This window comes from Sus scrofa, chromosome 9, assembly GCF_000003025.6.
Source record: "Sus scrofa isolate TJ Tabasco breed Duroc chromosome 9, Sscrofa11.1, whole genome shotgun sequence".
In the NCBI taxonomy this organism is placed as follows: domain Eukaryota; kingdom Metazoa; phylum Chordata; class Mammalia; order Artiodactyla; family Suidae; genus Sus; species Sus scrofa.
In genome coordinates this window covers 73,017,004-73,033,883 of record NC_010451.4, presented here as the reverse complement: position 1 = coordinate 73,033,883, position 16,880 = coordinate 73,017,004, and the positions used below count along the sequence as shown (strand labels likewise).

At 37.5% G+C, this 16,880-nt stretch overlaps 1 protein-coding gene across 16 annotated transcripts in view; it reads left to right on the top strand.

Annotated features, from left to right (window-relative positions):
- HEPACAM2 (HEPACAM family member 2) overlaps positions 1–13,605 on the top strand; it is a 54,594-nt gene extending 40,989 nt beyond the window's left edge. For 5 of the 16 annotated variants that reach the window (XM_021102395.1, XM_021102394.1, XM_021102393.1 and 2 more), the window contains exons 5-10: positions 5,483–5,608; positions 5,698–5,722; positions 5,815–5,852; positions 7,126–7,199; positions 10,117–10,226; positions 10,683–13,605. In XM_021102395.1, the coding sequence (XP_020958054.1) occupies positions 5,483–5,608; positions 5,698–5,722; positions 5,815–5,852; positions 7,126–7,199; positions 10,117–10,226; positions 10,683–10,794 (485 nt within the window). In that variant the 3' untranslated portion in view covers positions 10,795–13,605. Of the gene's footprint in view, positions 1–5,482; positions 5,609–5,697; positions 5,723–5,814; positions 5,853–7,125; positions 10,231–10,682 lie in introns of those variants that run through there. The other 11 variants (XR_002347044.1, XR_002347043.1, XM_003357438.4 and 8 more) reach the window with 10 other exon arrangements.

Here is a 16,880-nt window from a genome sequence, read left to right as displayed (position 1 = left end):
AAGGTTATGCTTCCATGGTTATTTTTCCTCAGGATGGCTTTGGCAATTCTGGATCGTTTACGGTTCCATATAAATTTTAGGATTACTTGTTCTAATTCTGTGAAAAATGATTTGATAGGGATTGCATTGTATCTGTAGATTGCCTTGGGTAGCATTTAAACAATATTAATTCTTCCAATCCAAGTGTCTGGGATATCTTTCCATTTCTTTGAATCATCATCAGTTTCCATTACCAGTGTTTTATTTTATAGTTCTCATCATATAAGTCTTTTACCTCTTTCCTCAGGTTTATTCCTGAGTATTTTTTTGGTTACATTTTTAAAAGGGATTTTTTTTTTTAGTTTTCCCTTTCTGATATTTCATTGTTAGTGTAAAGAAGTGCAACATATGGGAGTTCCCTTCGTGGCGCAGCAGTTAACGAATCCAGCTAGGAACCATGAGGTTGTGGGTTCGATCCCTGGCCTTGCTCAGTGGGTTTATGATCCGGCCTTGCCATGAGCTATGGTGTAGGTTGCAGACACGGCTCGGATCCTGCATTGCTGTGGCTCTGGCGTAGGCTGGCAGCTACAGCTCCGATTTGACCCCTAGCCTGGGAACCTCCATATGCCACGGGAGTGGCCCAAGAAATAGCAAAAAGACAAAAAAAAAAAAAAAGAAAAAGAAATGCAACATATATCGTATGTTAATCTTGTATTCTGCTACCTTCTGATTTATTTATCAGTTCTAGTAATTTTGGTGTGGAGTCTTTAGGGTTTTCTAGATATAATATCATTCATCTGCAAATAATGGCAGTTTGACCTCTTTCCTTCCAATTTAGATAACTTTTATTTCTTTTTATTGCCTTTTTAAATTTTTTGCCAACATTCAATAATTACATTTTATTTTATTTTTATTAAAGTAAAATTGATTTACAGTGGTGTGTCAATTTCTGCTGTACTGCATAGTGACCCAGTCATATATATATATATATATATATATATATATATATATGTTCTTTTTCCCATACAGTCTTACATCATGTTCTGTCCCAGGAGATTGGATATAGTTCCCTATGCTGTATAATAGGACCTCATTGCTTATCCATTTTACATGTAATAGTTTGCATCTACCACCCACTCTGTCCTTCCCACTTCCTCCCCCTCCCCTTTGGCAACTACAAGTCAGTTCTCTACATCTTTTTTTTTTTTAATTGAAGTATGGTTGATTTACAATGTTCTGTTGATTTCTTCAATACAGCAAAGTGACTTGGTCATGTGTATGTGTGTGTTTATATATATATATACTTTTTCTCATATTATCTTCCACATATTCTGTCACAAGTGATTGGCTATAGTTCCCTATGCTATACAGCAGGATCTCTTTGCCTATTCATTTGCTCTCTTAGGTATGTGAGTCTCTTTCTGTTTTGTAGATAGGTTCATTTGTGCCATATTTTAGATTCCACATATAAGTGATATGTGGCATTTGTCTTTCTCTTTCTGACTAACTTCATTTGGTATGAGACTCTGTAGCTGCATGCAAATGGCATTATTTTGTTCTTTTTATGGCTGAGTAGTAGTCCATTGTATATATGTACCACATCTTCCTAATCCATTCATCTTTTTTATGTTCTTTTTAATCTTTTATTTATTTTTGCAGTTAGGACTCCCAATACCATGTTGAATAGAAATAGTGAGAGTGAGCATCCTTGTCGTGTTTCATATTGTAGTGGAAAGACTTTCAGCTTTTCACTGTTGAGTATTATGTTGTCTGTGGGTTTGTCATAGTTTTTACTGTTGAAATAATTACATTTGCTCTTTTTTTGTGTGTGTGTCTTTTTGTTTTTTTAGGGCCGTACCCATGGCATATGGAGGTTCCCAGGCTAGGGGGTGAATTGGAGCTACAGCTGCCAGCCTACACCACAGCCACAGCAAGACCAGATCTGAGCCACATCTACGACCTCCACCACAGCTCACAGCAACGCTGGATCCTTAACCCACTGAGCAAGGCCAGGGATAGAACCCACGTCCTCATAGATACTAGTCGGGTTCATTAACCACTGAGCCATGACGGGAACTCCAACATTTGCTCTTTCAATACATGTTTCTGCCATCTCATTTTATAGTTAAGGTGCAAATGAAAATAAAATGAAATCTAATATAAAATATATTAATGAACTAAATATTCCAACTGAAAGACAAATATCAAACTGGATTTTAAAATTATTTAATACTTGTAAGAGATACACCTTACATTTAAGGATACTGAGAAGTTGAAAGTGGAAGGATGAACAGTAAACCATACAGTCAAAAGAAAGCTGATGTAGCCAGACTAGTATGAGAGAAATTAAGAATTAGATAAATTTCTTAAGATAAGTATTGCTTTAGATTAAAAATGGACATTTCATAAGAAAAACTGGATCGGCCTTGCTGTGACTGTGGTGTAAGTCGGCAGCTGCAGTTCTGATTCGACCCCTAGCCTGGGAAATTCCATATGCCTCAGGTATGGCCATAAAAAGAAAAAAAAAAAAAAGAAAAATTAATAGTGAAGAGTATTGCATAGTTTATTATTAATTCTAAATTACATGCTACACATCCTTTGTATCAGTAAAATTTATACCTTTTATATGTATATGTGCATACAATTTTTTTGGATACTCAGTTATTAGCATGCCTGTTGGGTATAGTATCCTATTTACATAATAAACTTCATGTAAAACTTTCTGGTTGCCTAAAAAAAATCAGAGCAATAAGAGCCCTTAAAGGCAATTAACTCTAACCTCATCATTTTACTAATGTGAAAATCCAGACCATTAGAGTCATAGCTCACCAAGATTTGCCCAGCTCTTTAAAGAGAACGAAGTAAGAGCACAGTATCTAAAGAAAGGCTAAGAGCCCACAGAGAGATCATCAAAGTGCTCAAGTAGTTCCAAATTAAAAGATCAGCTTTCTAACAGTGGGAAAATACTAATTATTCTACAAATTATTAGCAGATAAAAAGAGGAAAATTAATATTTTAATGTTTTGTCATGTTATAGTCTAGATCAGAAATAATAAATTGCCACTCTAGTCCATTTTATACTGCCTTGCATTTGTTCGTTCAACCCAAAGTTGAAAAGAGTTTAATTTAAAATCTGTTTAGGAATTTCAGTCATGGCACAGTGGAAATGAATCCAGCTAGGAAACATGAGGTTGAGGGTTTGATCTCTGGCCTCTCTCAGTGGATTAAGGATCCAGCATTGCCAGTGAGCTGTGGGGTAGGTCGCAGACATGGCTTGGATCTGGCGTTGCTGTGGCTGTGGTGTAGGCTGGCAGCCCTAGCTCCGATTAGACCCCTAGCCTGGGAATGTGCACATGCCGCAGGTGCGGCCTTAAAAAAATACAAAAAAATAAAATAAAATAAAATAAAGTCTGTTTAAAGGCATAAATATTACATGCTATTATAACCCCATAAAAAGAACATTTTAGGAACACAATTCTTTGAATGCATATCAGAAATGTATACACGTCCCACCTGAGATGATAAAGATTTTGGGTGATGAAAAACAATTTGCTTAAACTCTTAAGTACTTAAAGGACAGCATTACATGGAAAAATTAGAGGCAATATCATGATTTCCATGACTTTTTAACTGGAATTTAACATACATGATTTACACTACATTATGAAAAGATTCTGGGAAGATTAAAAAGCGAACGTACCTATAGGTAGAAGAGCCAAGAGAGAATATGTACAGGTGCACAAGGAAAGAAAGGACAGATTTAATGTTTCGTTACTGTAATGGCCCTGGAGACCTCAGCAGAGGCTTCATGGTGGAAGACAAGCAGGGTGCAGGCTGGATATTTATTGCAGAGCTGAGTGCCCACCACGTTTTTCACGACACCTGGATGCTCCAAGCTGTTCTCCACCATGCTGGAAGAGAAGTCACATCCCATGACTTTCACTTGCACAGTAAACTGGAAAGGGACGGGCAACTGCCACAATTCATCTCCACATCAGTATCTTATTCACACAATAATATGGAAGACATCTGTTACTCGCTTTTGTTAGAAGTCCCAACAACTTCCACTTTATAGGTTAACTCTTTGATTAAGGACGTTTGGTGTTAACATTGCCATACTTAATAAGTTCTGTTCAGGAGTTCCCATCATGGTGCAGCGGAAACAAATCCAACTAGGAACCATGAGGTTGAGGGTTCGATCCCTGGCTTTGCTCAGTGGGTTAAGGATCCAGCGTTGCTGTGGCTGTGGTGTAGGCCGGCAGCTGTAGCTCCGATTCAACCCCTAGCCTGGGAACCTCCATGTGCCACAAGTGCAGCCCTAAAAAGCAGAAGAAAAAAAAAAAAAAAAGTTGTGTTCAAACAACATCAAAGTGAGGCAATTTTGTCAAGAGCCTGGGGTCCTATCTGGACTCCGCCACTTACTGCCTGAGTGATCTTGAGCATGCCTCAGATTCCTTATCTATAAGAGAGGATAATAACAATAATACCTCCCTAATAACATTGTTGTGAACATTCTGTGGGTTAGTATGTATCATGCTCTCTTAAAACAAAGCCCACCATATTATAAATGCTCAGTAGGTGTTAGCTGTTAACACTATGTTTTATGTAGGAATGTTAACAAAAGGAATGACTTGCAAAACAAAGTGAACTGTAGTCACAAGGTGGGGCTTTCAGTATTTTATTGGCAATTACATGCACATTCTAGTTTAAAGATTAAAATTTCTCTTTTGGGGAGTTCCCGTCGTGGCGCAGTGGTTAACGAATCCAACTGGGAACCATGAGGTTGAGGGTTCGGGCCCTGCCCTTGCTCAGTGGGTTAATGATTCGGCATTGCCTGAGCTGTGGTGTAGGTTGCAGACGCGGCTCGGATCCCGTGTTGCTATGGCTCTGGCGTAGGCTGGTGGCTGCAGCTCCGATTGGACCCCTAGCCTGGGAACCTCCATATGCTGCGGGAGCGGCCCAAGAAATAGCAAAAAGACAAAAAGACAAAAAAAAAAAAAATTTCTCTATTGGTCTAAAAATGGTAAGGTATATTTGAAATTTATACCTTCCTTCACACACCTTAATCACATACCACCTCCCTGGAAAATCCATACTTGAATTATGCTAAAATAGTGAGATTAAAGGAGAGAGAGAGAGAGAAAAAACAACCTAGCATCTGGGGACATTTTACACAATGAGGTCAAACAAATCTAAGTTAAATACTCACCAACACTATTAAAAAGTATGGTGTGAGTTATTTGCTACATCTGGTACAACATATCAATATCATTCTGGACAGCTCACCATGTTTCTAATCACTAATATTCTTAGAGAGTTTAATATAGATTCTAAAACAAGTACATCCCTTATGTTTGGTCTCTCTCAGATTCTCTTCTCGATAGGTAGATATTTAGATAGATTTTTGCAGCAGTGTACCATTTCAGATAAAGCATAAAGTAAAACTATATATTATTGATCTTTAATAAAAATATTAAATATATATATTTGCCTTTTTATTTAGGAATAGAGAAGCTTGCACAAAAAGGGAAATCATTGTCCCCTTTAGCAAGTATAACTGGAATATCACTTTTTTTGATTCTATCCATGGGTCTTCTCCTCCTATGGAAAAAATATCAACCCTACAAAGGTATGTTAAATTGGGGGAAAAATTTCTTTGAATGATTTTATATATATACTAAAAAGTGTCTTACGATGTTTTTGCTTTCTCGGTTTTAGTTATAAAACAGAAACTAGAAGGCAGGTAATGTATATGTGTCTATAACAATAATTTTTTTATAGAATCCTCTTTTCTCAGTGATTAAGACTAACAGAAATGCCCATTTTTCTTTTCAGGCCAGAAACAGAATACAGGAAACCTCAAACATTTTCAGGTAATGGCTGAGCTGAAAGGGGTTATTATCAGTGTTAATGTATATGAATTAATATTGTTGCTATTAACTATTACATAGAATGTACATAAGAGATATAAGAGAATTCAAGAGATAATATTAACGATCCCTTCCCAGGATTGCTGCCTTCACAGAATGCTATCCTTTGTATTAGTTTTATTTAAGTAACACACATTTATAAGTTAAACCTGAAAGACACTTTCAACTCCATTTTACAGGCAAGAGAACTAAGACTCAGAGAGACTGTCACTTGCCCACCATCACTGGGTTCAGCTGAATCCTATTCCATTGATCCTCTTATTATTTTGAAAATGCCCAAGGGTTCTCACACTGTGTCAGTTCCTAAAGCAGATACAATACTGGCAGTTCCATCCCAGGGAGAAGAAGAAAGCCTGTTTCTTTGTCCCCAGCGGTCCCCTTATTGCCATCTCTTCTGACTCCCTACTGAGTTATTATAAGTTAACAATGGGTCTTTTGCTCAGGCATTTCAGTCACAGGAGCTGGGCTTCTGTCTCATATCTCTGCCACTTTTCCCCAGTGTCACCTTGGGAAAACTAATTATTTTTTCTGACCTCAACTCATCTATACAGTAGAGATGATAACTTCCCCTTAGGGTTGCTCTGAGAATTCAATACAATGATGTAGGCGGGGTGCCTAATATGATGCCTGGATACTTAGTAAATGTGGGTCTTCTTCCTTTTATCTAGTCCTTTCTCGCAAATGATAGAGCATCAGAGATTAGAAAAGCCCCAGAGAACATATGGTTCCTTCCAAGCTCTCCACCACTGTCATTTTACAGATGAGAGTATAGGTGATCTTGGATTTTTACTATATTTTGTATGTATGGGCAGCTGTAGTTGCACATTTCTTCTTGTTAGCCCTGGTGGTCTCTGTTAGATCTAACAGGGTCTAGATTGAAGCCTTGGTGTCCTTAAGTCTCTGGTAACTTAGAATTACAAAAGACAAGCCTGCTCACATATGTTTATCTGAATATATAATACACTGATGCCACATTAGACTTTAAGAATAATTGTCCCAATTCAGTTTCAATTCTTAGCTCAAAAGGAGTGATTTCCAACACTGCTATAGGGGATTTGGAAATGACTATAGGGGATTAGGAAATGTTAAATTGGTTTTATATTCGTATAACTTGAAGTAATCAATAAAGATAAGTTTTATAAAGGTTTTTTAGAAAAAAAAAAACACAGCAATTTGAGGCATTTGGTTTGTAAGTTGTATTTGTTTTCCATTTCAGGCCATGAAGATGCTCTGGATGACTTTGGAATTTATGAATTTGTTGCTTTTCCAGATGCTTCTGGTGTTCCCAGGGTTGGTTTTCCTATTGGCTGATTAGCTCTGTGGCAAATGGCTGCTTTACCCTCAGCAGTGTTTATTCACTCTGTAATGAATGACATTGCCGGATCTGGGGATCTAAAGCATCTTTCTCAGCCTCTATCAATAAGACTAACACAAACAAGGAAGTTACACTAATTCGTAAACATTCTTCACCTAGTAAGGTCAGTGAAGCAAGAACTAACAAGGTTGAAGGTCAAGAAAAATGAATAAATAGGGTACTGAGAGACCCTGATTTAAATCATTCTTTATCACTTCGATGATTGCAGCCTGTCACTTCACTGACTTTCTCTTGCCCAGTTTCCCCTTCATTTCTCCCTCATATCTCCTGAGGACATTGCGAAGACAAGCGATTATACCTTCAGAAGAAAGGTACCATATAAAAGTATGCAGGTACATATCTTTATTTTAATCCTGAAGGTGAATGAGATATGAGAGGGGAAACTTTTATACAATTTTTTTCAGTCTGCATAGACAGGGTCTTTTAAGCAATCAGTTTTATTTACCGGACATGCAGGCTGTTTCTCCAAGCTAATCAGCCCATTAACATTTTTATAGATGTATGTACCACTGATCTTTCCTCTGCTTCCTTATTCCCTATGATAGTTCATTTAAGGAAGGGGTCAGAAATGACTTCTTGCCTCCAGGCATTTACATTTCCTTTTTTAAAAAGAAATATTTGTTGTTAGGAATTGGTTACCTCACTCGTTCAGAGCATTCTATCTGAAGTTCTAAGGTTTGGAGTTCCCGTCGTGGCAGAGTGGAAACGAATCCAGCTAGGAACCATGAGGTTGCAGGTTCAATCCCTGGCCTTGCTCGGTGGGTTAAGGATCCGGTGTTGCCGTGAGCTGTGGTGTAGGTCACAGACACTACTTGAATCTGGTGTTGCTGTGGCTGTGGCGTAGGCCAGCAACTGCAGCTCCTATTAGACCCCTAGCCTGGGAACCTCCATATGCCACTTTTTAGGGTGAGGAGCTACAAAGACAAAAAAATAAAATAATAATAATGTTCTAAGGTTCATCCAGTAAGTTACCTGGCCACAAGCGTTATTTCTCAAATGTCACGTGAGTAACAGAGGGGATTTCATCCTCCCATGAGTGTGTCATAGCATCAGTGCCTGCATCCTTGTTACAGCAGCTACCAGCAGCCCTGCGCTGCAGCATATCCGCTCTGGCGACAGCCCTGTGGCTATAGCGTACTAGCTCGAGCAGCTCCGTGGCTGCAGTGGATCAGCTCTTTTACCCGGCGAGAAACCAGGCGAGCACTCAGAGAGTTGAGAACTCAGGTTTATTACGCCGGTGGGCTCAGAGGAGATGGATCCCCAGAGTCTGAGAGTCTGAGCCCAGAAGAAGGGTTTCACAAGGCTTTTATAGGCTACTTCTTCCGGGTCCATGCTTGGCTAGTTGGACCGGAGTGATGTCAGGCAAGGTGGTAGATGCGGAAACAAATTTACAGAAGCAGATGCGTGGGGAGGGGTGGTTGGGGCAGTTGGCTGGACTTTGCTTAGTCATCATGGCCGGGGTCTCTCCTTTCTACATTTTTATTGGGACATTTTCTCCTATATCCTCACAGATGAAGGGCAAAACTGCATTGCAAACACTATTGCTTTGTGAAATGCAGTGTTCATTACTGAAATGAATAGCTAGATTAATTTATAACAGCTCTAATATTAGGCTAGGTGAGTAAATTAGTCGTTACCAATAGATTTCTTTTATCATAGCCCCTGAACACTTCTATACCTAAGAAAATCACAGGAGTTCCTTTGAGGTACAGTGGGTTAAGGATCCAGCGTTGTCACTGTAGTGGCTTGGGTTGCTGCTATAGCATGGGTTCAATCCCTGACCTGGAAACTTCTACATGACACAGGTGTGGCCAAAAAAATTTAATTAAATTTTAAAAAAATAAAAAGATCTTAAGTAAAAACCCTAAGCCAGAAATCCCCTTGACACAAAAATGATAGGATGAATCACATAGCCTAGGACTGCCCATAAGAGCTTTAACAAGTGGAATGGAAACAAGCAATTTCCAACAAAACCTAAAGCTAAGATGTTCCAGTGTAACCTGGCAGGTCAAATTGGGATAAGATGAAGAACTCTTCACATAATTTATCAAGGGCTGTTTGTAAATCTGAAGGACTATAAGTGGTTAGAAGTATGATGAAAATGGGAAAAGTTTAGGATAAGGAAGGAACCAGACTTTAGCTAAGTATTTGGAAAGCAGTGTTTACAAGAAAAACAATATCAACTATAAGGGATAGGAGTTAATGAAACATGAATGCCATTTCAATAAAATACGTGTTGGTTTTAACCAGACAGAAATATGCTACTGAACTTTCTACATTCATCCAAGTCTTTCATTTGCTGTACTGCATTCAAACCAAAATATCTTCCTTTGTGTGTTCTGTATTTCTTGGTGCTGTCTACTGACTTGCGATGTGATGAGGGCTTTTGGATGTACATTATTCTTTCTTCTAAACCACTCTTGCACCCATGATTGGCAAATACTGTCAAAAAGGTAAGACTGAAATGTAATATAAGAAATAATGATATATGCTCTCTGATTCTAAGCTGTCCTGATATCTTCTCTTTTGCTATTTTTTCTTTTTTTTCTTTCTTTTTTTTTTGTATTTCCTTTTCAGTACTGCCAACAGTTTTCTTAAATGGAGAAAAAAAGTGTTAGTTTGTCCTACTAATCCTCTTCTGACCTCATGGCTATGCCTCTGCAGAAGTAGGGTAAGTGCAGGGAACTGTAGCAAGGAGGAAATGAACATTGAAGAGAAGTTAAAATGTTCTAATTCTCTAATCTTTACCACTTCCAGTCATTTTCAGCTATGCAGCATAGTGGAAATACTGCTTACTAGTCTACTGTTCTTTTAATGTGCCACATTTTCTAGATGCCAACTAGGTCCACCCAAGCCTCTGATGGTGTACCAGGGCAAGATTTGCACAGTACAATTTACGAAGTTATTCAACATATCCCTGCCCAACAGCAAGACCATCCAGAGTAAGTATGAACTTGCATTGATGATGCTATGTTGAAAGAGCTCGGCATTCAGCCCCTGCTGTCCCCAGAGTTTATTGAAAGCCTCAGAAGAAAACTATTAAAACAGGAAATTATGGTTCCTGTACATTTGAACACACTTTCCCACCTGGAAAAAAAAAAAAAAGTGTTTCAGAAATAAAGTGGGCTAACACACAAGTATCTTCAGAGGCCATGTACTTGGGCCAGTGGACCAGAAGCAGAGCTATAGGATCAAGCATTTCCCTCAGCAAATCCATATCTGGGTAAGAAAGAGTTCCTTAGGCCAGTTCTCAAACCGTCTTGGTTATCTTGATAATTTTCCAGTGGCTATGGTGGTTTTTAGAGCCAATGACCTATCAATACAAATAGAACCAGGAAAAAAACAGACCCTGTAAATTGTGCCCAACACTGACCCCATCAAATGCCCACCTCTCCTAGATTCAAAGCTGTCTACTCCAAAGTGAACAGAACCGCAGCAAGGACTGGCCTCTCACCCAGAGAAGTAAATCTTGAGCTGAGGCCAAAGCAAGGGAACTACTTATCCAGTTAACCTCGGGGCTGACACCAAGGAGTCGCCTTCCCTTCCCAGTCATAGAAAAACTAAGCCTCCAGTCTTTTGAAATCATAAAATGAACTTCCCTTTTCTGTGGTCTCTAGCTGCCTGCAGGTGTAACTGCCACAAATCATCTTCCATCATTTCTTTATTTGTCATTTATTGACTTTGAGAAGAACATCAATAACCACACACAGGAACTTCCCCTTTGGCAAAAGAAACAGTTCTAGCAAAGTAATTCATGCACACTTCTGGGTAACTACCAAAAATAACAGCTAGTAGTGGCTGAGTGCATGGGAAATGTCGGGAGGGGAGGATACGCAGTCCTGGGGTAGGGGGCAGGTGGAGGGATGACTGTACAGTCATTTAGGGCCTAAATAATGGCCAGAGCACCTCTGAGGACCCCATCCGTGCATTCCCTCTTGTCTCAGGGAGCCTGGAGAAAAGGGAGTCAGGTGAATCAGGTGCAGACCTTACAGAGCTAACTTCTGGTTTGAAAAGAAAAGAAAATTGCTTTATAGCTGTTATTAATCTAGTAGAACACAATAGTGGGATATTATTCCATAACAGTCAAAAAAAATCTCTAAAATGATACATACCTTCTTTACTTTCTAGAAAATGAAGGGATTCTTTTTCTTTGTCAAAAATTAAGAATAGGAAGAATTATGAGAGTACATCTGCTTCCTAATTTGTCCAATTAAATAAAATTACCTTATTTTTTCCTCTATGTCCTTTATCTATATATCTATTTTTAAAGTTAGACTGCAAGCAAACTAAAGGAAAACTTTTGATTGATCTTTTAAGACTCCCAATCATGAAATAAATGCTGATTGTTAACCTGTGGAATATGGCAGCCCTAATTTCAGAACACAAAATAAAGTAATTAGGAAGGGTTTGCATGTGAAAAAAAAAGTGATTCCCTAAAGTAAGGAAAAAAATAACTCTCTGAAACTAGGCTGCTGTCAGTCTATAGACTTTCTTGGAAATATGAAACGATTTCAGAAGTAAACTTTGAAGGTGATAAATAAAGCAGAAAAGCTCTTTTTCGAGCACATAAAGGACTATCTACCTACTGTTGAGGGTGTGCTCCTTAAGGGCAGTCCACCCAAAAACACACACTCACACTCCCAGCCCCAGTGCCTCCCCTCCCCCATTCCTTTGGCCTCTCTCTTCTCACCTCCTTCTCCACCTTCTGAGGGAGCTGCCCTTTGAGTGTGTCATTGTCTCCTTTTCATTCCATCAGAATCTCTTTTGCACTTGTTTTATTTATAATCAATTCACAAACATTTCCAGGTCATTAACCATGTGCTGGGGAAAAAGATTAAATGAGCCTCAGTCTTTTAAGGACTTCAAAGCTTAGTGGGCTCCTGTCTGCTTAGTTTAGCTAAAAATCAGTGGTCCTTAGTAGAATAAATATTCCTCAGTAGAATAAACTTTCCCTAAACATGCAGAGACCATTTTTCTTTGCTGATAGCCTATGGTTTTACTCTTTAGGTCCAATTAAATTCAAAGATCAATTTAATAAATAATGCAGTATTACAAGTGGTTAGTGAATCTCTTCTACCCCACATTCCCAAAGTAAATGTGCCTGCTCTGGGTAAAGAACTATGACTTACTGCTTTCTTTTACCTCTGTTTGACAGTTGGTTCTGAGATAGGAAAGACAGCCAAAATAGTTTTTCTTTGGCTCTTAGACTGTCATGGCCGTGTTGTTTTCGTTACTCCAGGTATCTCTTACCTAAACAAACTGCTATTTAACAAATTGATAAGTTGGCCTGTGGTCATATTCTAGTACTTGGCCCAGTTATTTGTTTATTAACTTACAGCTGCATTTATTTAATACTGTCTGTTGACCTCATTATATGCTCTTGGCATGGTTTGTTTTGAACCCAAGACTTGCTCACAGGACATTCAAGTAAGTAAACCTTTTAGTTTCAAAAGGAAATTATCTGCAGAATTTAGTGATGGCTTACTCTATACTTAAATGTATAAGTATAAATGTAATTTGTAAGTGTAATTTTCTTGAACTACTTCAAAACACTCATATTACTTGCAGCTATGGAAAGGAATAAAAGAATTTAAGGTTCTTTGACTTGTGGAACTGGGAATCTATAGAACAATTTACATATCTCCACCAGGTGAGCATTCATGGGCAAAGCAATGTGTTGGAGTAAAATCACAAAAGCACATTTTGAGGGAAAACAGTGGAAATGTATATTCATCTGGAATCAGTGAAGACATCAAGCCCAATACCTCTTACTCATCACTCCTTTTAATGCAGAATAGAGTCATTTATAAAAATCGGATGGCAGATTTTCCAGCAGACACACAATGCATTGTGCTACAGAGTTGAGTAAGCGTCATGGAGAAAGCTCTCAGTGGACAGTCTTTATCATGCCAATGGTAGGAAGAAAAGGACGGGACTTTCCATTTACTTTTTTTGTATCAAATTTCCTACAAAGCTCAATTAGTGCTAATCTATACTTTCCCTTTCATCTGCACTGACTATCTAACCTATCAATGTGGAAACCATACATGTTTTAAAATTTTTAGCAGCCTTTGTTTTATTAAATTCTCATAACTGTTAAGATTGCTGTATTTACTTTTTATTTCATTCCCAAGTTTCCTTCTTGCTATTTGTACCACAGAGTAATAAAGATGTTTGTCACAAAAGCAAGACTGTGCCTTCTCCTAGGTTGTCAATTACCAGTGCTGTTTTTGAAAAGACTTGTTAAATGTCGAAGGAAATGACTTATTTTTATTTTTGTTCAAGAAAAGATTCAAATAAATTATTCTCTTTCTGCTTTTATGTGGCCTTGATTCTTTGTCTTATTGAGAAAAGTTTTATGTAAAAGACTAGAATTTTTTATCTTTATTTTCCAGTGAACAATAGCGTGTAGATTATAGAGAGCTACTGAAATAAGAACCTTGCTCTCATCTGGGTATTTACTTTTCATGGTTGAAATTTTTGCTGTATTGAATTGTGGATTCTGGGAAAGGTACCACATAAAACTACTAGATGACCAAAAGTTAGATTGCAGAAACTCTGTGGGGGGAAGTTGGTCTCAGGCCTAAGAGAAGCAGGTAAACACATTGGCACAAGGCAACCTTTCAGGACTCAGTGAGGCCCAGGGAGCGGGGACAGGTCTTGAAGACCAAAGACAAGTTATTTATGTCTATTGACATTGGCTACAGACAGTGACCTGGCAATGCCGCTCTTTAGGATTCCATCCTGGCCAAATAAAGGTAGAAACAACCCAAATACACACCAATGGGAGATTTTAAAATGACATTAATGACATTAGGTCCATACAATGGCTAACCTTGCAACTATTAAAAAAGAAGAAATGACTGTATTTTCTGTCTTTAAAACTATGTCTCATGGCCTCTTATTTTATACAGAAGAAAGAAAACGAAAGAATAGCATTTCTTTTTTAAATTATTTCAAATGAACCACTATATTTATATATACCTCCCATATTTTCATAAAATATGGTGAAAGGATAATTAAATAAGTCCTACAACCTACCCTTTCTTCTTTCCTGGTCTTTTTTCTCTTCCACTCTTAGATATTTTTCTGCTAGAAAAGTCAATCAGTCTTACCATAAATATTTTCGTCTACATTTGGTAAAAAAAATATTTTGTCTAATTAGAAAAGGAATTCATGGCTATGTTAAAATGCAGAATGCTAACATAAGATATTTAAAACTCACCTGTTCAGAGTACATCTGAAATGTTCTCATGACAGGAAAAAAAAATTGTAATGTGTTAACTAACCATATTGTGGTAAGTATTTTACAGTACATGTGTACAAATCACCACGCCTTAAACTTACACAATGTTACATGTCAATTTTATCTCAATAAATCTGGAAAAAATAATATAAAATCACTTGTAATCTCATCTCTTAACTGTTAGCATTTTCTCAGTTTAGTTATGCATTCGTTTATTCCTACTCCTTCCAGTTCCAGAAAGGATTTATGGTAACTCATATAAATGCATAATACAACAAGATAAAATACACCCCTCCCCAAAATAAAGGTGATAAAGATAAAAATATAAAGGCACTATGAGAGTTTACAAAGGCAAAGCAAAAGCAGGAGTGAAGTTAATAACCAGTATGATGAATTCCCCTTCATTGGAGAGTATTGTTTTACACCACTGAGATCATGCAGCACACACAGATGGATATCTAAGGAGGGACCTCTAAACTGAAGGCAATTTGTAGCTCTCAGAGGCAAAGAAAAGTTGCAGTCCCATTGCAGGTGTAGGAGACAGCAGGTCACCTTTCCCAGTCACCCACTAACACCAAGTCCATCTGCCTTTCCCCTCCTTTCTCAAGCTCCAAACCCCTCCCTCCAGAGGCACTGTATCTCTCACTTGGAGAATAGATACTAACTGCAGTGAACTACTGCTGCATCACCATAGACCCAACTCTGGGACACTTTAAACTGTAAGCAATCTCAAACAGCCTTTTCTTGAATAGATAATAATTACATGATTCACAAATCAAATCATATTTTTTTAAAAAAATATGCATTCTGAGAGCTGGGTTTTTTTTTTAATTAATTTTTGGTTTTGGCTATTTCTATATATCCATCCAGAGTTTCTTACCACAAACCAAAGGAAATGCAAACACATGTTTTTTCAAACTCACTTTTCAATCACTTGCAATTCCTCTCATTTCTGTATCTCTCTTTTTCACACAAAAACACACCTACTCTCTTAGCGCATGGTTCCGCTCAAAGCAGCAAGGAATTGCTGAAGGGAGAAATGCAAAAGGATCTAGAATCCAATTAACTTTTGCCGTCACTGGTGTGTAACACAGGATGACTCACTGCTTGTTTAGTAAATGGGGATGAAAATCTCATAAATTAATCAAGGTTTCCAAGGGAAGTGATGAACCAACCCAGATGTTCACCTAATTAACAAATTAATCTTTAAAAACCAGCCTAAAGTTCTTTCCTTATTACTAAACGTCAGCTTAGCTATTGTTAAAAATTTTATCTTTATGTTACTGCCTCTAACTTGGAATGGAATCACATACCTCTTGCTTATTATGTTTAAAGACCATGACTTACAAATAGACTTTTAAGCAAAAAATTGAAATATTTATGAATAAAACAGTATTCCTTGTTTTTCTGACATTTGTGCACTTCCGTATTAACAGTTTCAGTTAAAACAAACTGCACACATAGACTCCCAGAAGGTTCATCTGATCCCTCAATTCTACAAGGGCATGTACCTTAAAAGTTCTGTTTGATAAAATTGGGTGATGGCACATTACATGCATATAGGTAGCTATTTTACTGTATGTTATTAAAATTTTAATTTATTTTTATAAAGTTTTAATTTCTTCTATATGCTTTTACTTCCATGTATCCCTGTGAATTCCTATGTCATTCTTATGTATTCCTCTAAAGTTCATGTTCAAATATACATTAACGTGCATGTTTTAGTTTCATGAGGCAATAAGAAAAAAAGGTTTCTAAGACCTAATTAAACTTAAAATCTTTTGTGCAGTGAAGGAAACCATAAATAAAACAAAAAGACAATCTACAGAATGGGAGAAAATATTTGCCTATGATGCAACTGACAAAGGATTAACCTCCAAAATATACAAACAGCTCGTACAGCTCAATATCAAAAAAACACCCATTCAAAAAATGAGCAGAAGATCTAAATAGGCATATCTTCAGAGAAGACATACAGATGGCCAAGAGTACATGAACAGATGTTCAACATTGCTAATTATTGGAGAAATTCAAATCAAAACTACAATGAAGTACCGACTCATACCAGTCAGAATGGTCATCATTAAAAAGGCTACAAATAATAAATGCTGGAGAGAGTGTGGAGTAAAAGGAACATTCCTACACTATTGGTGGGAATGTAAATTGGTATAGCCACTATGGAGAACAGTATGAAAGTTCCCTAAAAAGCTAACTATAGAATTACCATATGATCCAGCAATCCCACTCCTGGGCATATATCTGGAAAAAAAAAAAAACATAATTTGAAAAGGTAATGTACCCCAATGTTTATAGCAGCACCCCAATTTACAACAGCCAAGATATGGAAACA